The sequence below is a fragment of the Polyodon spathula genome, chromosome 6 (assembly GCF_017654505.1).
Source record: "Polyodon spathula isolate WHYD16114869_AA chromosome 6, ASM1765450v1, whole genome shotgun sequence".
Taxonomy (NCBI): Eukaryota; Metazoa; Chordata; class Actinopteri; order Acipenseriformes; family Polyodontidae; genus Polyodon; species Polyodon spathula.
The window spans coordinates 59,288,051-59,312,652 of NC_054539.1; the positions used below are offsets into that span (position 1 = coordinate 59,288,051).

General features: G+C 34.0%; 1 protein-coding gene across 2 annotated transcripts in view; it reads right to left on the minus strand.

The window, feature by feature from the left end:
- LOC121317404 (glutamate receptor ionotropic, kainate 2) overlaps positions 1–24,602 on the minus strand; it is a 216,800-nt gene that overhangs the window by 49,461 nt on the left and 142,737 nt on the right. For both annotated transcript variants that reach the window (XM_041253299.1, XM_041253300.1), the window contains 3 exons: positions 19,153–19,362; positions 16,635–16,858; positions 901–1,019 (listed from right to left, as the gene is read on the minus strand). In XM_041253299.1, coding sequence (XP_041109233.1) covers positions 901–1,019; positions 16,635–16,858; positions 19,153–19,362 — 553 coding nt within the window. The remainder of the gene's footprint in view (positions 1–900; positions 1,020–16,634; positions 16,859–19,152; positions 19,363–24,602) is intronic.

Here is a 24,602-nt window from a genome sequence, read left to right on the forward strand (position 1 = left end):
TATCTTGAAAATATTGGAAAGAGTTCATTTATCCCCAAGTATAACTCTCCTTTCTACACCTAAGGGTGGTTGCACCTTCAGGATGGTTTGGAGAACCCCCTCCTCAATGTTCCCAGACAAATTAGAGTAATTTCTAATCTGGTCTTGCCCCTTTGTGGCGATAAATGTCACTCTATAGTATGTTGTATGACAATTCTTGTTACCATGCGAAATTGCATCATACGGCATGCATACAAGTGACATAAATCTCTGTTTGCAACCACATACAGAAGAGTAAAATAGCCTAATGAGTCATGAAAGGTAATATGTCTGCAAGTGACTGTTAAATCCTATGTGTGCTCCATGCCATTCAGGGAGTAGCAAGTTAAATGCCACAGTGAACATGCTAAGTTGTCTGTTAATCAAAAAAAGAATTTTATTTTATACAAGGGTGCTCAAACAAATTCAATATGTTGCACTAGGCAGGAGGAAATGCAAATTTTTTTAGCATGCAGGTGAAATATCTGCAGTTTCATCACAGGAGTGTCATTTTATTTAATTATTCGGGACTCAAACTAGCTGAGAAGATGTGATTCCTAATTACAGAAAACTGAAGGCTAAGAAACAGGGTATTGTTCCTTTTGGTTGATAGAATACTCACCTTTACTTCTCAAAAGGAATAGATGACATTGCATGCATGAGTGACAAATGATTACCTACCCTTGACTACAAATACCCTGCATATGATATTGCTTGCATCTAAAGTTCCCTTTATGCAAGAAAAAAAAAACAAAAACAAGAACTGCTACTGGCTACATGCACAGAGGCACCCATGCAAGCATTGTGCGCCTGATAGAGCAGTTACCCCCAGCAAAAAAGTGGGACATGTGCCCAAAGGGAGGAGCAGGCTGAATCGTGTACCTTGCTGCATGAGAGCTCCAACTCCAAACCAGAAACTATTTAGCAAGGTGAAATTGTTTTCCACCACGTCCGAGTCGGGATTGCATGGGTGGGGATTATACCACTCATAGGGGCTAAACCTGTAGTAATTGACAAAGAAGAACAGATTTTAAGCAGATGAAGAAAGTGTGAGAACAAAATCCATTAGCCTGTAGAAACAGAGAAAGACCAACAGGTTAAATGTAAAACAAACAGAATAAACAGAAGCAGTAGTAACAGTAATACTAATAATAATATTAATGATCATCATAATAATAACTATTCAAGTCAAAGAAGTATCTTAAAATTGTGAAAAATAAACATTTCTCTCAATGAGCAATGGCAAGCTATCATTAATATATAAATATATATATATATATATATATATATATATATATATATATATATATATATATATATATATATATATATATATATTTTTTTTTTTTTTTTTAAATTGTGCAAAATGAGATGTACATTCCTTTGTGCATATTTATGTATCATTGTACTTTTGAATATAAAAATATTTTATTAAAAGAAAGAATTGCCAATCCTGGGTTTGCCTGGATCTAATAAATGTATTATTTTGGCTGGGTTTTAGATATACACTGTATAGAAATGCCCACCAGACTTGACATACCAGTACTATTTATCTTAAAATAATGCTTTCCCAAGCAATGGGGAATTAGAGGGAGAAAGCATACAAGTATATGTAAGAAATAATATTACGGGGGCCTGAATCTGGTAAAATTTCGAAAAAAGGAGAGAAAGCACTTTTGGAAAACAATAAACTGTGGTTACAGTGCTACTATATATTCAGTCAATTAGGGATACAATAAATTATTTACAGCAAGACTAAGGGGTGGGGATTGTATTGCCCATTTTTCCTCACTCAGACCCTTTACTGATTAAATAGTACAACTGGGGATGGGGAGTTTATTAAAGGATAACTTCACTCAGACTACCTGCTCACTAAATATCTTGGTATCCCTGAATAGATCATCGTCTGATAAGACGCTGTTGTCCAATACACCATCAAATAAAATAAATATTTATCACATGCATTGTCATTTGTAAAACACAAAATAGTTATGGGAAAAAAAAAAATATTAGTGTGTCATTAGTATATAAATCCCATTAAATATGCCATATATATATATACTTGTATAATGTAATCTAACACTTCCATGCATGCCAATCATTCCAGCTATTAATTATTCAACAAATTTTAACAAAATTATAGTTTTAAAAATACAAATCTGTAAAGAAAACCTCAAATCATTAAAGCCACTCTGTCAAAGAGAATGCAAATCATAGATATGTTTGAATTAAAACGTCTCTGTCACTTCAAGAAAAGTAATCCCAATAATCTTTCCAGCATATTAAAATTCAGTAGATCAAACACTCCATTTTCATCATAATCTTATCACAACATTAGAGTACCCTCCATTCGTTAAAGCATGCCCTTTACGTGCCAAGAGATTTTTCATTTATTTCTCTAAAGTAAAAGTGACATTACATTAGTGAAGGTTGATTGGTTTACAATTAAATATCATGACCTGGTTGCTTTTCTGTTGGAGTGGTAGGATTAGGACATTTTGAAGGTTTCCAGTGCACAGTATTCTACAACAGGTCCTTTTTGCTGTAATAGTACTTTACAGGTTAGCTAATGTAATGCATGAACATAGTGAATTATCTGTTCTTACATTAAGATGACGAATGTGAGTTCCTGTTTACAGTAACCTTGCATGGAAAGTACTCCCCAAGTGCCTTGGAGCTATGTGTTATAAGAGTATTATAATTACAACAGGCAAAGAAATTTTCTGTCTTGCTCCACAGTAGGGAGTCATCATCTTGCCCAGTTTGAGCAGATTTGGGAAACAAGAATGGGGTTATGCATACAAAAAAGATCCCTTCTTATGGTGCATGGTGGACCTATTTTGGATGTAACATGCTGTGCTTAGTTGTCAGTATAATCTGGAAGAAATAACCTTTTTTATCTCGGGTTTTCAGTGTCGCTGAAGCAATAGGCTGTGCAAGGTCAATATCAAGATGACATGTAACATAATCAGTAATCTATCCACCATAGATGAGAACCGACTGCAGAATTTTTAAATCAGGATGGTTCTGCCACAGGACCAGAAGATTATTTTCATGAAACAAAAAAAAAACGTTCCAGCATCATAGGAATTCTGCGTTTTTCCATGTTATAATAGAAAATCAAACTGGTAATGTTAGGCCAGCCCTCGTCACGGATTGGAGGCACTGTGCCGCATCGAAACAGTGTCCTAAATCTAGGCTGGCCCAGGGCTCGCATTTCTTTTTTGGAGCATTCACATATGAGAAAAGGTGGCCCAGAGCCGACAGTGTGAATGGGGTCTTAGACACCTATAAAGCTGATATCAAATACCTTTGCATGAGATTGGATTTAAATGTCTTCTATTAAAGACTACCATACAGCAGATTCCACAGGTAAACACATCTTGAATTCCATGAGTCAATTGTTAATTTCAAAAGCATTCAAAATAGGCTAAAGTGAAACACTTTGCAAAATGTTGAGCAGAAAAAAAGGAATTATGGGTTATAGACATGTTTCTAGTGATATCTAAGATATGTTGGTTAACAACTTTTGAGCTGTATCAATCAATATTTGGGATTGATGAAGCAGCGCAAGTAGTCAAAAGCCCAACATGCAATGTATTTCAATGGAATCCCTCTGCAATTTTAGTAGGACTTAGTTAAAAGAAGGTGTGTTCAGCAAAACAAAAAATGTTTTACATTTTTGAAGCAATAAATATTTTTGCTGCAGCATCGGAGATCTGGTAAACCTCAAGGTACATGTGCAAGTACACAACAGGACTTCAAAAATGTAAAAAAATAAAACAAAATAATGGATAACAATTCGATTAACTGAACACCTTCAGGAAACTTACATTACAGTGATACATTAGCTTAATATGTATCTAGATTCATTGACAATCCTGACTGACAGTGTCAATGGTTTGCAGAACGGTGGAAAAAAAACCAATGTAAATCCAGAGAGAAAACTATTTAATTTCATAGTTAGAATCTGAGAAATATAAAATGTATGTTTTTATTTAATATCCCTGTTGTTTTATTCTAAGAAATACTTTTGGTAAATTTAAGGTAAAATAGTATTTATTAAATTTTTACTTTCGACATCAGCTACTAAAATACTTTGTGAACATTATTGTGCCATACTAAAACATACACTTTACACTTCAATCAGACACTTCGATCCAAACTTTTGAGAACACTGACCTTACTCCCTACACGTTTATGTTTTCAGTCTTAAATCCATTTTAAGCCCTCTTAGCTTTTGTAAGAAGAAAAACTGAAAGAGTCAGCTAAATAATCAATTGCCCACAGATTCTCCTGAGATACAGATAAGCAGCAGATATGGCATCTTCCAGTACAAAGACTAGCCATTTAAACTCCAGTGAGAATACCATATGAAATGAATAACACATCCAGGTTTAAAAAATATCGCTTTTATAAGACTATTTCATAAAAACAAATGATGCACTTAGCTAAATTAATAATTAAATGTGGCAGCTGAACATTACATTAGAAATATAGGAAACATTATGCACATGTCTAATAAAATATGCTGCAGAACAAGAAATTACTATTATAAAATTCTTCCTCCATCAGACCAGTTTGATTCAAACACCAGCTCACAATTAGGAAACACTTTGTCATTGAGAGATAATCTGAAGTCTAATCATACTGTTGTACTGTAATCTCTAAATTAAGATCTGTCTTGGCTGTTTGGAACTCAAAATCATAAGCAAACATATTAAAGACCTAAAACTATGATTAATGTACACAAGGCAGCACAAACGACTTACGCAAAACTGCTCTCAAAGGTTGACTGGGTATTGAGAGCGAGATACTGATGAATAACAACCCTAAGGCTGGTGGGATGTAAGAGGCTGGCTTTGGGAGTGCAGGTCATGAATCAAGTTAATGTAGATGTTTGTGGAAGTGGCATGTGTAATAACAACAACAACAACAACAATAATAGTGCTCCTTTACTATGGGGAACTGTGTGGACCTAGGTGTACAGCACTTGCCTATTGTGCGAAATATAAGGACCAACTGGCAGCCCACGGTCTTTTTGAACCATTAATTACAGAGGCTACATATGTCTGTGTTTAATTATTAAGACTTCTCCTTGTACACTACTCTTACTGTACAGTATGAGAACCAAAGTGGTGTGGATACTGGAGACATCTAAATGTATATGTTATTTTTTATAAAAGCATTAATATTATTTTCCCTGCTAAACCTAGGCTGGAATCTGCATTGAAGGCACTTAACAAGTTTCCCAGTGCAATGTGTTAAAAGTTTGTGGTTGTTCTTTTTAATTAAGGATTTTAAATAAGCCACATTATGTTGAGGTATGCAATTACATGGAAACTTAAGATCAAATCTTTCCAAAGCATTCATTCTGTCTGTAACAGGGGAGATCTGTGCTGACTGTCTGACATATGCATAGTGTTGCAGGAAGAGGGAAGCAACCTCGGAAGATCCTCCTGTCAGTCATGGCAGTGACACAGAGAGGAGGGGAAGAGGGTGTGTTAACTTTCCCTCTCTTTGAGTGGCTGAGAGCCGAGCCTTGGGGGATTGCTGGCCCTATAAAATAACACTTTGTTGTTCCCTCAGATCTGCCCCTATAGGATGTAAACAAGCCTGCGGAAGCTTTGCAGCCAGACAAAGAACCAAAAGGAGACCACCCCCAAATGAAATAAAGCAAAACTAAATAAGAAAAGAAATCTAGCAGTAGCAGGGAAACCTTGAAAGTCTATTTTTTAACCTATCCAGTTGAGGGAACTGGAGAGCGTAGGTCTGAGTCTCAGGCCGTGTGGGTAGTGACGGTCGGAGAAATGCTGCAGAGTGCAACAACTTTATTTTTTAGTTTTATTAACAGTGTTTTATTTTCTATTGCTGCACCAATAATGATTTCCTCCATTAGTGGAACATGCGGCAGTAATGATCACGTGCTGCTTAAAAAGTTTTCAGACAATGTTTCCTGCTAATGTTTCCTAGCAATTTTTAAGAAATGTGTTTCCTCATGGGTTTTTCTACACTGGATGTAATACTTCAGAATCAGATAAATAATGACTGAAATTATATACACTATTATGATACAATGTAAATTACACTGATACCACTGATAACCTGTACATGTCTATAGAATTGTTATTGCTGTTGTTTGATCTCAGGTTTGTAATACTTCAAATGTAAGAAATTCTTCTAGGGTATAGGCATTATTGTAAAAAATAATAAAATGCCTGTTGTGTATTCACAGCACACTCATACATTTTTACTAATACAACCATATTATTTTTACTTTGGACAGATTATATTTTATATATTGGTATACTGTAGGATACATACAGTACATGAAATAGAAATCAAGTGGTAAGGTGTGTAATTTAGGTTGATCTAAACACATTCTTCTCGTTTTATCATTTACAAACAAATGGAGAAGATTATATTTTGTATTATAATAAAAAAATATATTTCCAGAAACCGTGCATCAACTTTTATATAAAACAGAGTGGCTTTAAGACTGAGAGAAAGAGAACAAAGGTTATTCAAAAAAAGAAGAAGAAAAAAAGATTAGTACACAAAGAAACCATCGAGAAGCACTAACATTTACTGTTTGTGTTTGCCCTTGAAACCTTTGTGAAAAGTTTTCCTTTTTATTTGTTAGGTAGTAACTGAAATCCCAGGCATTTAAGCAACACATCTACAGCTTGAGCCTTTGTGATCTGGCAGAAAGAGTTTTGGGGTGACCCTGCTTGTAAAGGATTTAAAAACCAATATGAAAGGAATTAAATGCTCCACTAGAGCTTTACAAATCAATTAGTTTGTGGACTGGCCAGTGTAACAATTACTGCAGAGGTTTTGGGGTTTTTTTGTTGTTTTTTTTTTTTTTACTTTCTGTTGTGATCATCAACTTACAATAATTTTTTAAAAAGTCTCACAAAAACATATTCATATTAATTCTGGGACAAATAACGCTATGCTGTCTCTGCCTGCGTTCAGAGCACTATAATGGCATTTATTACTTTTTGAAAAACAAACGAATATCCGAATGGATATTTAAATTATGAGTGACCATCCGAACACGTGTTCATCCCAGCATTAATATCGATAGATAGACAGATACATAGATATTTGTAACTTGCTGATGGATCTTGATCTGTCCAAATTGACTTGTCTTGTTTATTTGTGTTATTTCTTCAAACAACAAGTTGGGTTCTTAGGACTTTCCTTGGACATATTAGACCCTATTCACCAAGCCTTAACTTAGGAGTGATTTAAAAAAAATAAAAACTTCCTTCAATGTCTGTTTAGATGTATTCATTAAATTATTCTAAACTAATAGTGGCCTATTTATAACAGTCTAGAAGTGTTTACTTTATACTGCATCACACTTTTAAATTGATAAAACATTTTGTGAATGCTATCTTTAAAGAACCGTTATTTTACCCAAAGCACATGGTTGTTCAAATACATTTTATCAACTTATGCCAATCGAATAGAGTTCCACCTATTTCAATTGTCAAATCTATCAAAGCATTTAACACTTAGGGGTATGTGTACTAAGATGAGCATTTCTGTTGGGACACTTAGCAAAGTAAACATTCTGTCGTATGTACAAAGAGAAAATTTGTTCATGAAAATAGCCGCAATATACTATTTTAAATATGTGTTGCATCTTTATTGCGAAAATTGTTCAAATAAATAGCGAGAGTTGAGTTGTGGTTTGCTGCATCAAAGAAGGATAAAGTCTACACATGCAAGGGTGCACGATTCAAACTAATACAGGTGATCCTCTACTTACGACGCCCGGCACTTACGACTCTTTTGCATTATTACCCTACTTTGACTTTACAATATCGATATGGCAAGAACAACACATCGAGAAACGGGTCATGCGTCATGTGCGCATGTTCGGTGTCCGAACAGTAGTACCTGTCGTGGTCGCTCTGACTCAGTCTAGTGTTTTTTTTTTTTAAGAATTTATTTGCCCTTAACAATGTCTTATAAGAGCAATACTCAAAACAAAACCTAAGCTGTGAACTCTGTCACATGATGAGGGGCTTAACTTCAGGCAATCGTTCCGGCTAGAAGTACAGCATACACAGACAATACGTCATTGGAAAGCCCTTAGTCTGTACTTTTAAACAACCCCTACAGGGTAGAGCTTAAGTGCATGTCTGAGTAATATGCGCGTACCCACCGGGCTAAGTGTAGAGTTGTATAAATATTTGCATGAGTACAATTCAACGGGCCTTCAGGAACGTAACCCCAATTTATAACATTGTTCCTATGGGAAAATGTGCTTCGACTTACAACGCAGTTTTCAGGGACCAATTTTGTTGAGGACTGCCTGTATTGCCTTTGTTAAATGTAAATTTCACCCGTACAGTGCATTCGGCTCCATCTTTATTGTAGCTATTTTAATACTGTTAAATGTAGCTATTTTAATACTGTTGTATGTTATATAAATAAAAGGCAGTTTAATCCCACCAGATTCTACAGTGGGGCCCCCACCTTCACCCCAAAATAAAAAATATGTTTCTATCAAAAAGCTTTTCATAATTATACAGTAGCCTCACTAAACTGGACATGTTTGTCTGACATAAGGAGTTGTCAGGTTTAAAAAAAAATACAACAAAATCTCACACAAATACATTTATAGTGCTCGATGTATTTTAAATGTATAAATCATTGAAACAACACTAATGTGTTTTGGGTAGGCTACACATTACATTATGAAAAAAATATAAACCTGTACAGTACACCTATACAGTATGTAGTAAAATCAAATGAACACCTAGCGCACTTTCTTTTCACTTTAGCTGAAAGCTACAGGTATAGCGACACAAAATAAATCATGCTGCTGCATGGTACACATTGATGTACAATGCAAATAAAGTATTATTTTAAATTGAAACTAAATTTTATTATTATTATTATTATTATTATTATTATTATTATTATTATTATTATTATTATTATTATTATTATTATTAACTGTGCAGCCTAGACAACGAACACAAAATAAACCATGGTGCCGAATTGACAAGTTATGATACTTACAGGAGAACAGTGAATTCTCGTTAATACGGATTTTAAAAGGACCAATAACACATTTTGCATTATACAATTAACTCATATTATCATTAGTAGTCTATAAGCCCAATGTATACTGTTTTTATTTTAATTAGTCAAGGGTGCAATGCTAAATTGTGCACGTCTATTGTTCCCAACACATTGGGGAAACAAGAAATGTCATAGCATTTTTTTTTTCAAGGTTTGTAAGTACACAGTGCTTTTAGGGTAAAATAGATATCTGGCTGTTCACCTCAAAAATGCATTAAGCACAACTGGCAACACATGAGAAAAAACAGACTGGGAAATGCCAGCAACATTTGCACTGTTTAAAACATGCTTCTTAACAAATTGATGCAATTGTAAGTGTCACAATTGCCTGCAGCTTTTGTACTTCTCATTAGAACTCTCATGCGCACTATCTCCATCCCCTTTTTGCTAATTTATGTAGGAATGCCCATAATTACATTTTTTATCTACACTTGAACTGCAAACAGACACTGCTGCCTGCAAGCATTCCTTAAAAAGTCACAAATAGCATTGTGCTTGACTAGCACATTTCACCCAAGACTTCCGACTCGTTTGCAATTGGTTTGTGAATATTGTGACAGGCACAACACTTTAGTAAACTTACCCCTAAGACTTTTTTTTTTCCTCTGTAGCAGCAGTGTGATCTGTTTTGTATAATATGTACTGCTTTTCAAATAGGAGAAACAGAGCACAACAGCTTTACGTGGGTAATGCAGCTGGTTGATTATTTTGGAGTGACCCACTGCCTTGTATCCTCAGTGTACTGAACATCAGCTGTTTCTTTATTATAGTCTACAGTATATAAATACAATTATGGGTTACATAACATTATACTTTCTCTATGGAACCCCTAAAGCTTCAAATAGTTGTATTTAAAACCATTTCAACCACACCTGGAAAGTGCTTAGAACGTGTGATTTTACAGCACCATAACATAAAATTTTACATGGTGAACAGTTCAAGAAAAAATTAAGTAACCTTGTTTCTATAGAGAACACCTAGGAACTCATTTTAGTCTGTATGGGGACATTTCTCATGCTTTATCTATATTCTGTTTTGTGTGTTTTCATAGGTTAGAAGACAAACTATTATTAGTTTTTTTTTTTCATAGAACATACAATATCTGCATTTGCACTCATCTGCTACATCACAACATGCATTGCTCAACAGTCTTCCAATGTTAATTAAGATAATTCATGTAATGTAGAATGTTTCATTGCATGCCAGGTTAGACCATTTTATGTGCTTAGCCTCTATTTTATGACAGTTATAAAAAAAGAAAAAAGAAAAAAAAAACAATTGAAGGGGAAATATTCATGAACTTACCCAATTCTTTCTTTAAAAAAGATTTACAAACAGATAGGTGCATATTCTGAACCAACTTAGATGACAGTTGCTGCTTTTCTCTTTGGTATGATCATATCGCCAGTAACATCGGACAAGGCCTTAACTCTAGAACTCTCAGGCTTCAGATGTATTGTTAGGATGGCCTCAAAGTTCCAGGGTTAATAAAATGTTTTTTTTTTTTTTTTTTTTTTTTTTTCACCATGCTTCAAAAGCTAACCAGGGACTATCAGTCCTCTACAACTCCAGGGTGAATTTCACTGCCACACAACAAATCCCTAATTGAATACTATTGGTTAAAGTAACAGGCTGGGATGGGAGTTCAAGAAGCCTCTGTGGAAGTACACAAAACATCTATAGCTAGCTAGCTCTTCCCCCTCCATCATAATTAGGGCTGTATTTTTTCACCTGTAACAATGTGTTTATTTCATTGCATTTCACACTCTAAAAATAGATATCTTAAGATATTTCACAATTAAACATAATGTTACTCAAAGCAAAAAATTTGCATTGTCACATTCAAAATAGTCAATTTTCTCTAGTTCTGAAATATTTTTCCTAAATATTTAAATACCTGAAAAACAGTAAATGCTAAATTGTAGAATATTTATTTGTATATCCACCTTTTAAAGACATTCTAATTTGACCAGAAGTGAATTATTAAATAAAATATCTTCTGCGATTAATGTGTTACTTTTTTGGGATATTAATTTTTTTAACGCATGTTAATCACTCTTCTCTGTCTTAGCATACCATAATTAATTTACTGCTGTGCCATTTTAATACATTTAAGTGCATGCCAGGATTGAATGAGTCTAGTCATTGTTTGCATATACAATTAGTCACGCAACCTCAATATGTAGCAAAGCACTCAAACTGAAGGACTTGTGAATGGGAAGTTTATTTAAAACAAAAAAAACTATCATATTTCATTGGCTAGAAAGAGGGTTACTTGTATCTCCTGTCAAAGTGAGTTCCAGTGTCACAGAAGTACATCTAATCTGTTGTACCAACAGTGCGGTAAACATGCTTTCACTTCTCAAAATACACTTTCTAGTCGTTCTTCTGCTACAGACAACAGCAATACAACAACAAATCCATCAGTTTTGATAGAGTACTCTTAGAAATTCAGGATCTCTGCAAACCCATGAATCAAGCTAAGTAAGACACTATAACCAGAGCTGTTGCAAAGTAGATAGCTACCGACTGCAGACCTGTTAACACTGTAGCTTTGTTTTATTTCAGTATCCACATTTATATGAAATAATATTATTTCCAATTATGGATGGACATAATGTTATTCAGTGAATGTTTGGTTTTATTTAGGCACAGTTCAAGTTATTCATAAAATATTTTAAAATTATTATTATTATTATTATTATTATTATTATTATTATTATTATTATTATTATTTATTATTATTATTATTAAACTGATTAACTGATCCTTTAAAATGCAGTAAGTTGAGTAATAAACTGACTCCATTGTGATTTAGCATTTGGTTCAAACAATTTAACAACAAATGCTGGGTTGTAAATAAATATAAAACTATAAAGGAGGGACCAACAAATAGGATCCAGAATCCATAAATAGGAAAACAAGGTTTTTAAGCTGGGTTGTTCTTTGGATAATAATAATAATAATAATAATAATAATAATAATAATAATAATAATAATAATAATAATAATAATTAGAAGTTGCAAGTAACTTTACAGCTTCCAAGGAGTTATTGTTAAATTTAAGCATTTTGATTGGTTGCCATCCATTGTTCACTCACTTTCCATAGTTTTTTTTTTACAAACTTGACATTAATAGTAACAACACGGTGTAAACTATACGTACAGCAATGACCGTGTTTTCCCTGTGGCACAGCATCCCACTGGCCTCCAATAGTCTTTGAATTTTGAAGACTGTACTATATTCTACCATAGATTAATAGTACAATATATGCTGAAATGTGATTTGCTTGTGGCCTCCATGTTTATTGACGCAGCAGCATTACGTTTAACAAACTTCATAGGTCAAAGGTCAATATAAAGGTATTCTTTGGATAGAGCCCATATGGTTTCCTATATGTGTTTCATAGTCATCATGGCCATATCTGCACTCTCTAAGAATTATAAGTCAGTTTTGCATTTCATCTTAAGGAGAGGTAAAAGGTCACCGTCGAGGACCTTTTTGCATAGCATATATATAGGTTCATATCTATGTTCCATAGTAACCATGACCCTATCTGCACTCTCTAAGTAGTTATAAGCTGGTTTTACACTTGACCTTAAGCAGAGATCAAGGTTTTTTTTTTTTTTTAATAGAGCATACATTAATTCCCATAGGCGTCCACTTCTCTGAAGGTTCATCAGTCTACAACAATCTACCTTAGATAAATACTGCAATAGATGCAAATTGACCATAGCTGAAATTTGATTGGCTTGTGGCGGCCATGTTTATTTTTTATTTAGCTACTTGCTTTGAATAAATTTGATGGACAACCTTGCCAAGGCTATGTAGTGATTGAGATTAAAACCAAGATTAATTGAGATTAATTTTATAATCGCTTGACAGCCCTAATAAAAACATAAATAAATCTAAAAAATAACAACAGAAAACACAACATCTTTAGCAGAAATACAAATATTTAGCAGTGTCTTTTTAATTGAAGACATCTTAAATAAATTGTGCAGTGTAACAGATAGTGTGTTAATCAGGCAATGTTTGGTATTATAAGCAAATGTTATTTTTAAGTGATACAAAATGTGTATATTTATTCTTAATACATGGGAATTTTCACAGAGAACTACATATTACACAGCAATGGGTACATTTCATGAAACCGCAAAATCATTGATAACGGTAAAAAAAAAAATCTAATTTATCCAAGCCATTTTATAATTTTGTTCACTAAACTGAGGGTTAATCCTTAATTTCCATATAACAGATTCTGTAGTACTGCAACTTTATCATAAACAACAGTCTGATTTAAAGTTGTTTATTAAAATTACTTTTTGCCAATACTAAATGCTGAGCTAGAAATACATTTTACAGATGGCATAAATGTCATTGTATTGATCCTTTCTTATAATTGTATATTGTGTTTTAACTATACATACCCAGTTCCAGAACCTAGCTGGCAGTTCCAGACCACATACAAATTTAACCCAACAGACTGGCTTGTTATTATACTTTGAGCAAACACAGAGCAACAGAAAAGGCTTCTTCACCCTGTGACTCACTTAAGCAACACATGGCATAGGTAAATACATTAAATTGTATTGAATTCAAATGTGTATTCTTGTTTGTTCGATATTGGATTTGACTGACAAATTTCAATTAATTCTAGGATGCAATACGGCATCGTTCAAGTATAGCATGCAATAGTGATCATGCATTATTTTAAGTGACACTTTTTTGTTGTGGTTTGTTAACTAATAACAAATAATGCAGTAGCACATTGTATATTTGTTGGTTAATGGTACCCCTGTCCACTGAGCTGCTAGGTTTTTAGACGTAATAAATAAAGCACAGCACTGATGTCCAAACATCCCTGTAAGAGATGCCCAACATTATTCTAATGAAAACAACTTTTTTTGCAGAAAGAAAGAAAGTCAAAACCTTCCAATTTGAATGGCTAAAATTGCTTTTTCACTACAGTCTCTTAAAAAATCATTTTTGCTGTGAATCCCTAACCTGTAATTAGCCAGGCAAAATATTGCACTATTATGAAGAGGGTAATTTATACAAAAGAAGGGAGTTTATCTTTATGGAATCATTGTTAATTTGTAAAAGGTGGAGTGAGGTTTACACAGAAGCTGACATTTAATTTTCACATGACAACAGCCTTCTTGACAGCAGACTAGACTCGCATTGAACATCACAGCGAAACAGTTATCCATTTTAGAGTGCATAATAATTCGTTCTTGCCCTTCAACGTACATTAAATGTCACCCCTTATAGTGATGGGAATTGAAAGATATTTGCGTTAAAAGTCAGAAGCAAAGTTCTAAGTTATTAAAAGGAGAAGTTGATTGTTTAATTTAAGTCAATTTAACTCAAACTGCATATATATATATATATATATCTACATATATATATATGTGATACGTGCATCGTGTGTGTTATGTATATATCTATATATATAGTATATACACACATAGATGATATTATATATATATATATAATTATATATATATATTATATATATATATATATTATTTTATTAACTAAAAAATAGACGACTGTTTAATCACATTATGACTATATTGGTGTACAGTGTAATTAATGTCACTACTTTTATGTACTTATTACTTTTTAAATGTACACAGCGCAGATTTAGTGAATGCATATTTATTTAAGGAAAACTAGATTTTTTTAAAGTTTTATGAGAAATTTTTCAAGAGTTGAACATTTCAAAGAAATGCAATTGAGAAATGTTTATAGGTTTTTGTATCATTTTGAGCAACGTCTGAAAAATAATGGCGAGGGCGATCTGTCTTTCAGAGAAAAATGGAAACATTCAGAACATCAAATCCAGCGGCTTTTGTGTCTGCACTAGCTTAATCTATCAATAGCCCTATTATGCTGTTATTGCCTGTCAACAACTTTTTGTATACTGTACAGTCAGGTAACAATGCTGGTTTTCAGGATGCAAATATGCATGACATTACAATGTGACTTCCACTGCTATCTTGTAATCCCATCAACCACTTCTTTCTCATGAGGAGGGGATAAAAGGTTAACTTCATAGTTACCCCATAACTGCTAGGTTTACCTTGTGTACCCTATTATGTAAGGGGTAAGGGTTAATGTAAGGCACACTGTTAAAAAAAACATGTAACAAATGTTGTCCACTGTGACTTTGTATTTGAAGCAAGGTGAAGAAAAAAAAAAACATTCCTTATACAAATTGGGGAAGGGCAGCCAAGTCACCCTGGCTGTAAATCAGGACATGATAAACTACTTCCTTAGCACAGCTGTGACTGTTTCTATACACAGTCCCTAATATGACTAATTTAATGCTTCTCTTCAGATGTTTTCTGTTACTCCACATTATCTCTTCTAGAGCTGCGTGCGGTGAGACATGCAATGTGTAAAATTTGGTTAACTGCTTCAATATTCTCTGAGAAAAGATTCATCACTTACGTCATGTCAGCCTGCACAGCAGGAAACATTTTGGAAGGAACTCTTTGAGAAACTGTTTTCGTCATCTACGTACTGTTTTTACATCATACTTTACAAACAAATTAAAAAAAAAAAGCCTTTCAGATTTTAAATGTTAGACTTGCATTATGCCTCCTGTCTTTAAGGCAATGTACAGTAAACAGGCTTATTCTACACCACTCTCTTGCACGACTTGACACACGTCCATGGAAAGAATACTGCATTTGCAATTTGTGCAGCTGCATGCAACCATGTTGTTTCTGCCTACTGAGCAGCTACCATATATATATATATATATATATATATATATATATATATATATATATATATATATATATATATATATATATATATAGTTCAGCACATTTTACATGTAAATAAGTAAGTTTGTCTTGACTGACTATATGTAGCATAAATTAATAGCTTGTGCTTATCCTCAATACATACTGCATCTCCTTACTGCTCATGGGGAGATGAGGTCCATTTCTGAGGTACTGTATGTATAACTGGAATTCTGGCAGTTATAAATAAAGGAAAAATATATAAGCAGCTGAAGAAAGGTAAAAGATCAAAGCTAAGATTATCTGTTAGATTTTCAGGGTAACATGAACAGCTTGTCTTAAAAGCTGCTAGCTAGGCTTTGCTTTTTAACTGCTTTCTTATATCAAGCAGGGCAGCAATGATACAGAGGTATTTAAATATGCATTTCTTATTCACCATTATGGTCTTTTGTTCTAAAACCCACAGTTCTCAAGTCACACTCATATTGTTTCAATCTTAAAGATATGAAATACCTACACAAATACTTGCTGTATACTATAATTTTCCCAGTTTATTTCAAGGGAACTAGCAGGCCCCCCTAGGGAATTATTACTGACATCACTAGTACACTTAAGTCCCATTCTAGATAGTGCAGTTTCGATTATTCTATACTAGAGAGAGATACAATTGTTAATCCAGAAAACAACCCAAAAATGGTATGTGTTGATAGTTATTCATTAAACAATTGCTAAAAAATATCACTAAATGTTACCTGGCTATGACAAACAGCACACAACTGACACCCAAGTAAGCCAGCAGAATATACATCCAGATATCAGGAGAGAGTGGATTCAGGAAGGAGAAAACACCAGGGTTTGTACCATTGGGCTTGCGGTACAAAATACTTATTCCCAGCGTCATGAAGGGCTTGGAGAAGTCAATGACTTTCTCCCGGGCATAGGTGATAGCCAGAGGAGCAACTGCAAGATCAGCTTTCTGTCAACAGAAACATAAAGAGAAGACAAATAGGCTTTAAGTCAAGAATGGAATATGGGAAGAGGCAATCAAATTTGTAAAACAGGCCTTTACACATGAGAAGGTCTGTCTTATAACAGTTAAGTGGAAATTCAAAGCCTTTTTTGTGTAAAGCAGTTGATTTACCAGCTTTTGTTTCAGCAGCTCTTTCAGTTGTAATACTTTTAATCATCTGCAAGAAGCCCCTACAGCTAAGCACTATGGGACTGTGAGCACTGGACCAAAAAAAGTGCTTCTTCTAGCAAGATGGATGAATACCAACTCCAAACTAGCATCCTTGCTAAAAATAAATAAATAAATAAATAAAATATGACTTCTAAGTTTGATCCACTTGAGATGTAGCACAGCACTTGACATCTATTATTAGACAGCTAGACTCCCAGCATAGCTGATAGAAAATAGATACAAATAAAACCAAGCATTCTCCCTGGAATAATCAGGTGGTTTTAATAAACACACCATGTGGCTGACATTGTTTCATGCTTTAGGCTTTCATAATTAATTAGAGTTCAGAAGGTATTAGCACACCTTTTTTTTAAATTTGTATATATATATATATTTCCTTACTGTATATCTATTGTACGAAATTGATGTTAATGTAAATAATAAGAATAAGAACAGTTACCATGAAACCTACAGCGATCTAAGCATGATCAATTAATAAAGAAAAAAAAAACTATGCTGTACATATGTATTTTTAATATATATTGTTATGAGACACTAGTGCAGAGTTATTAATACATTATCCATCTTGCTACAAGAATCACATATATATGTCACTATATGTATAAATATAATGGCAGATGTAAGCACTTCCCTATAGCTTTGACTATGTAAAAAAATGGTGAGAAATTGCCCTCTGTAATGTAGCTCAAATCTAACGCTTAATGGCCCAGTAATAGGGAAATTATTGGGTGTTTTCAGAATAAGCACAGATGTGAGAGGCATGTGGCCTTTGAGGTTAAATCTAAGTTGCAGCATTGTGTAAAATATGTAACTGTAACTAACAAATATTTTATGACGATTAGTCAACATATAGACTGTAGTTCCAGAGACAGAGAACAGGTGTAGCGTAAAGTTCTGGGATGAATGAACTCAAAGGCTTATCAATTTTAGACATGTTGTATTTATTTATTTATTTATTTTAGACACTGTTAAAACATAATTTGTTTAAAATGCTCCTGTAATGGTATTGACATACAGTATATTAAATACCAAGACCGCTCTAGTTATGAGCTGAGCTTGTCATTTCTTGCCCTGTTACTAACCAGCAGACTTGCCATTCCGGCATTTTGCATAGGCTATCTATTTTATTTATTTATTTTATTTTACAGTAATGTTACTGTAATAACAGAAACAAGATTTACAAGCACTCATTTAAATTATTAAAATATCAGCCAACTGTGAAATACATCCATATGTTTGTATATTGTGGCAGTAAGAAATAAAACAGAACAGCATTTCACTTTTCATTTTTCCTTGTAAAAGTTTTCTTCTTCTTCTTCTTCTTCTTACATTAAACTGGTCTTGAAAACGTATATCTTAATCAATATTTTGTAAATGTTTATAACATATATTTCGAAGAATGTCTATCATTGCTAGTAATTTTACAAAAAAGCTGACCTGAGTGTCCTCTGACAAATTGGCAGTATTTTAATATCAGTACTTCCATTGCGGTGAGTGGGTAAATCTTGATTATTTTGAAAACAAGTCAGTGTTTTTTTAAGTTGCACTTTGATATCTGGAATTTAATTTCAGGGATATAAATTAAAAATATAGATAGGTAACCGAACAAGGATGCAGGCCTCTCTCCAGTATGGGAAAAACAGAGAACGTGAAAACATAGCATGAAAACTAAGGTAAAATTGTTTATAATTGCATGTACAACACTATGAAGGGTAAAGTATGATACTTGATCTTTAACCCTCTCCACTTGCAACATCCCCTAATTGTATTAGGGTCAGTTTTAGAAACTCCACATTCCTTTCCTGGTAATTTTTGAGAAGTCACTGATAAGTCAAGTTTATTTGCTTGCAATGGAGTTACCCTTATACAAGTTTACCATTGTAAAAGATACAAAGGTGTAATAAAGCATAGTGAATTCTGCAAATGTACCAGCAGAGAGGTTGTAGGGCTTGTGACCCTGCAGAATCCTAGCAATGCCACTGGTGTGAACTTCTGCCTGGCTAGCAAACCCTAGCCTTTAGAGATGAAAGGCTAATTCAACAGCACACAAGCTTCCCTTTGTAACTTACATGGTCCATGAGTTCCTTGACCATGCCGTTCCACTGGCCGTTATTCGTGTCCTCTTGGGCTCCATATTTCCCATCCTCCACCAATCTTATCTCATACGTGAATCCTAGGATATTGGCCAGCTCCCTGAGGAGGTCGATGCAGTATCCTTCAAACCGATCATTTCCATAAAGAGGTTTATCAGACTTCTTAAATATCACATATGGGTCTTCCTGTAGAAATTGATAACAGCAGCAGTTCAGTCATACAGCTTACACACCTATCAAAGACATTTTTTTATTTTTTATTATCTGCCCTTGGCGATCAGATAATGGACCACCAAGGTCTTCAAGAAATCCCTCTTAAGAATAAAAGCAGAACCATATATTAATGTACAAATAGAATACTCTTAATTAAATATAATAAACCTTACAAAATAAAACAAAGTAACACTATTAGTTTAGTTCAATAAATAAATAAATAAATAAATAAATAAGAAATTAAAGAAAAAGAAAATGTCAGTGATACATGATAAATCTGCCCATTATTCTATAGCCAATTGTCTCTTAGACACTATCTTATTGATCACAACACAATAATAAATTATACTTTTTAAAATACTAAAAGTAGACCTACTAAATATACAAAGGTCAAGGGACTGTAACAGAAATGTTCTGATTATGTTTACACTGTTTGTAAAAACCATTGTCACCATCTGTATGTGTATTTAACTACATATTTTATGAAAAGTCAGCAAAAGCTGGAGAGCAAAAAAATAACAAAACCATAAAATATTCATACATTGAAATTAATAAAGACAAATGTCTATATGAAACAGTCTCCAAGCCGGCAGTCTAGTTTATGACTGTCGCATAAACTGTTATTGCACCTCTATAGGTACTTACAGTGACAGCCATGTTTTCAAAATGTTGATAATGCATCCTTGGGATTATCCACAGCAGACTGTAGCAAATCCATCTGGATTACAATATTTTTTATGGTAAACTACATAGTGCTGCATGATTTGCATGTTTGTTGGTTTCCAGTTGTAAAGCATCCAGGCTAGTCTGTTTGGCATATTTGTGACATAGACTTAGTGGAAAGACCATACTCTTCTCTTCATTTGTCTGCTGTTGCTACCTACCATGTTTAATTTCTCATTACAGTGCACAGTCATTCCTTGGCATGAACTGTCAAATGACTTTTGACCAATCCTTTAATTGCTTAAAGGGCAATGAATGTTTCTTTTAGTCTGCTATGGAAGATGAGACTCCTATGAGATGAACAGAGGCGAGGGGATTCACATTTGCCTTTTCTGTTAGGTATAGAGGGCAGAGTATTTCAAAACAGCGCTTGAGATCAGTTAGAATGCACGCAATAGTATACTGTATGTGCAGCTTTAGCTTTATCCAAGTAGTGCAATTTTAAAGAAAATAACTGAACAAAGCCATTTATAAAAACTATCTATTGGGTCATTTTTTTAGCAGGAGGAAATACAGTGCCTATAATACACTTTAAACAATAATTGCATTTAAAAGGAGAAAACAAGGCCATGCAAATGCATGCATAACTGCTGTTCTGTAAACAATGCATGTCAGAACAACCACAAGTGAGTTCAGAGGAATCTGTTAGTCTGATAAGGCAATAATACACATTTGTAAAAGGCAACAAAGTATTACAATACAACCAATACATACATGTGTTTTAGAAGTCTGACACTACATGTATTTTGATTATACACCTTGCCACTGAAGTTCATCTGTCTTTGTTTGTCAACCACTAAGGGTTTAAAGTGATGTACTATGTGTTTGAGGTACTCAATTGATTAAACAGGTGCTATTCCATACAGCAGGACACTAATGAGGAATATTTTTTTTGTATTAAAATAAAATTTGACATCTGGCAGCTAAAGGGTTAACTGAATTAGCAGGCTCTATTGGAGATAACAGTTACTGTAAGACGGTGAACTATATATCTACCTTTTACAAAACAATTCCTTCTGGGCAAGGTTGAAGCACATTGACAACAATGTGAGGAAATTCACACTGCAGCTGCTTGATCTGTATCTTTTGGCTCAGTTTGACATAAATATAGTATGTCACATTAAAAAAAAAAAAAAGTAATTTTCCAACAAAAAATATTTTCTAAAGTCTGTAACCCAAGCGACACAATGTTTTTGTGTTATAATTTTCACCATGACCCAGTTTTTAGAGAAACCTGTAAACCAATAGGGACGAAGAAAAGACAGCAGACCTCCAAGGACAAGTGTGCTTGTCTGCAGTTCCTCAGTGATAAATTTAAAGGGCAAGTAAATTTGTCCTCAGCAGTATAGACTTTAATATAAAACTGGGCAAACTGCAGGCAGTATCCAGTTTGTTTAAGGTGTGTGCATATGTTGGTACTCTTTCTTTTGAATCTTACCAAAAAATGCAGTAGAATGCAATGGTTTGGTATTAAGGGATCGAAAGACTGATACATTGGTATGAGCCATTGATAGCCCACAATTTGTATAATTTGCAAGGATCATGCTAGGATCAAACAAGACAACCAAAACCACTAAATATAAGCATAAAGCAAGACTTATTCAAGGGTCATATATGGATAAGGAAAGATTTTATGCATGCCTTTAACAAAATAATTGCAAATAAAAATAAAAAAAATCAAAGTTCAAATCTTGCAAATTCCTTTTGTATTTCATGCATCATTCAAGCATAACACTTGCATTGTTTGTGCAAACCATGTATGGAATCCTTCCTTATCCTTGTAGCATACTTTTGTAATTCTTTCATTAAACTTGCATTTATGGTCTTGGATGTTTTTCTTGATCCTTATGTTATATCTTATCAAAACCATTGATAGAAATCTAGTGCCTTATCATTGCTACCTTTTCTGCTAATGCTTCTGACACATTTTCTTTTGGGTAACACACTGATGTTTTCCCAACTTTTCTCAAAGTGTACACAATCTGTATCTCCTAGTGATGAAAAATGCACACTATCACTGTGTCGTTATCCCACACTGCAATACGGTAATTGCCGGGGAGTTTATGCTGACACTCAAAATAAAGCCATATGCCGCTCTGGGACAAACTATGAGGAACTCATTTTGTGAATGTACGGTGATTCTACATATTTCCTCTAATGCTCAATTAACCTAACCGTTGCCCTGATCTGTTTTAATCTTCTTATCACACAAGCTCAGCTTGGACAGTCCTTCACTGGCATACGTGTTTGCTTTTAACTACTGTGCAATATATAAAATCATCTGTTCTTCATGCCAGTTGACCTCAAATGTGACATTGTTACAGTATCTAAACCTATGGACTTAAAATGTAAAAAAAAAAAAAATAATAATCTTTAAAATAATTGCAACTAAAAAGAGGTAATACTAAATTTACCCTACTTATTATGGTGTACATACTTCTAGGTCTTCTCATACTTCTAGTACTTCTATGATTGTGTATATACTGTATGTTCAATGCTTAGCCATTTAACTATTTAAGATAATTTAAACTGTATTATGCAAATCCAGCTTGGAGCTGGTCTCAACTTCTAGTTAAGGTAGACAGCAGATTATATTACATAAAAGACACAAAATCTAGCACTTGTGGAAAGAGATTAAGACCACAACTGAAATAAAGGGATGCTACAGTACTGTAGGTATGCAGGTGTACATTGCACCCACACCACACCGATACGCCTTCTATAACTGGATATATTTATGTCATAATAATATAAAACAAATCTAAATATAGATAACTGAAGGATATAGATAGAGGGGTGATTTAAGGTCGTATACTAAATAAATAGCCTTTTTCAGTTGAACAGAATTGCTCAGTGCCAAACAATGGCCTTCAATGGTCTTCAGCTGAGCCCTAAGTACTGTTTAAGTAAAAAAAATAAATAAAAAAAAAAAACAGCCTACATCGATGGAGATCTGAGAGGTATCTATTGTATGTGATCCTTTGCTTGTAGTACCATTTACATACTGTATTTTGGTTTTATGTTACAGTATCTTCCACTCATCTACAAATAATCCTATTTAAATTTTTTTTTAACCAGGTGAGGGTTTTAAATGAAATATAAGATATTTATGGAATGTAAGCTTTCCATTTTGTCATGTTTAACCTTCAGGCTGCAAATTTAGTTTTGTTAAATTGATTGAACTCATCAATCATGTCTAAGACATACACAAGCTGAAGATCAGCAGTGACACAAGCACCAAGACATACCGCATTTGTAATGCCTGAACCTAAACAGTATTGTTGCGTATTTTATTATCCTGGCTTCTTCCTGTCACTGTACCTATTTAGTGTTGTACAACAGTCGGAATCATGCTATTGGTGCTTGTGGCAGATAAAGAATGATTCTTGGTGTTAGATCTCCCTCCTGACCTTGGAGGGTGCTGTGTAAAAGGAACAGAGTACCCTGGACTGGATGGCCCGACAATTCATTCCAGTGTTCGGCAGAAGTTGGCCACCTAGAAAGGGGGCAGAGCTACGGTACACTAAATCATTGATCCGGAATGGAAACGGTGTGGCAACTGTGGACTGGAGAAGCGGTTGCACACGTTAATCAAGGGGTCATGGTTAACGGTATACAATGGGACGCAGTGATGTGATCTGTTCCTTTGTATGGTTATGCTAAACCCGGAAGGACCAGTATAAGAAAAAAAAAAACGTGAATGTTTTGTTTGTTTGTTCAGTCTGTCTAAAAGCTGCTTGTTTGTTTGTTTGAGACTAGATATGGCTAACACGTTCCGGAGCTGTCACTTAGGGTCAGCACCATTGTTTCCTGTAATAAACTGTACTTCACCACAAGCACTGCAGCACCCACTGCAACCCTTTATTATTACTGAACAATATGCATTACTGTGTATTTATTGCTAGCCCTCTATTATTTACTGTTTGGTCAGCAGACCATTGGATTATAAATAAAATACACCATTTCACCCGTACTTTTTGTTGTCGGTCTGTATGATTGGATTACTGCACCTGCGCACTAACTACCACTTTGCCATAGTGCTAAATAATTATTCATTTTGCACAACTAGCCAGTGGGGGAGAATCAATGAGTCACATATTAAAAGGAAATGTGAGTTTTAGAAGGGCAGCTGCTGGGACCTTTCTCCTCAATTCTGCCTTGAGAAAAAAGTTATGCCTGAGTGGATTTTTTATTTATTTATTTTTTTTGAGTCAACACCTCTTTGTCAAGAAGGATTTTACGATAATTATGCAAGTCCGTTCACACCATGTGAAATTATATATATATATATATATATATATATATATATATATATATATATATATATATATATATATATATATATAGCTCTGGAAAACATTAAGAGACCACTGAAAATTTTTCTTAAATCAGCATCTCTACATGTATGGCAGCCATTCCATTCCAGTGTCTGTTGAATTGCAACACAGGCACACCTCATTCTACTGAATGAGGTACTAATTAGGGGATCA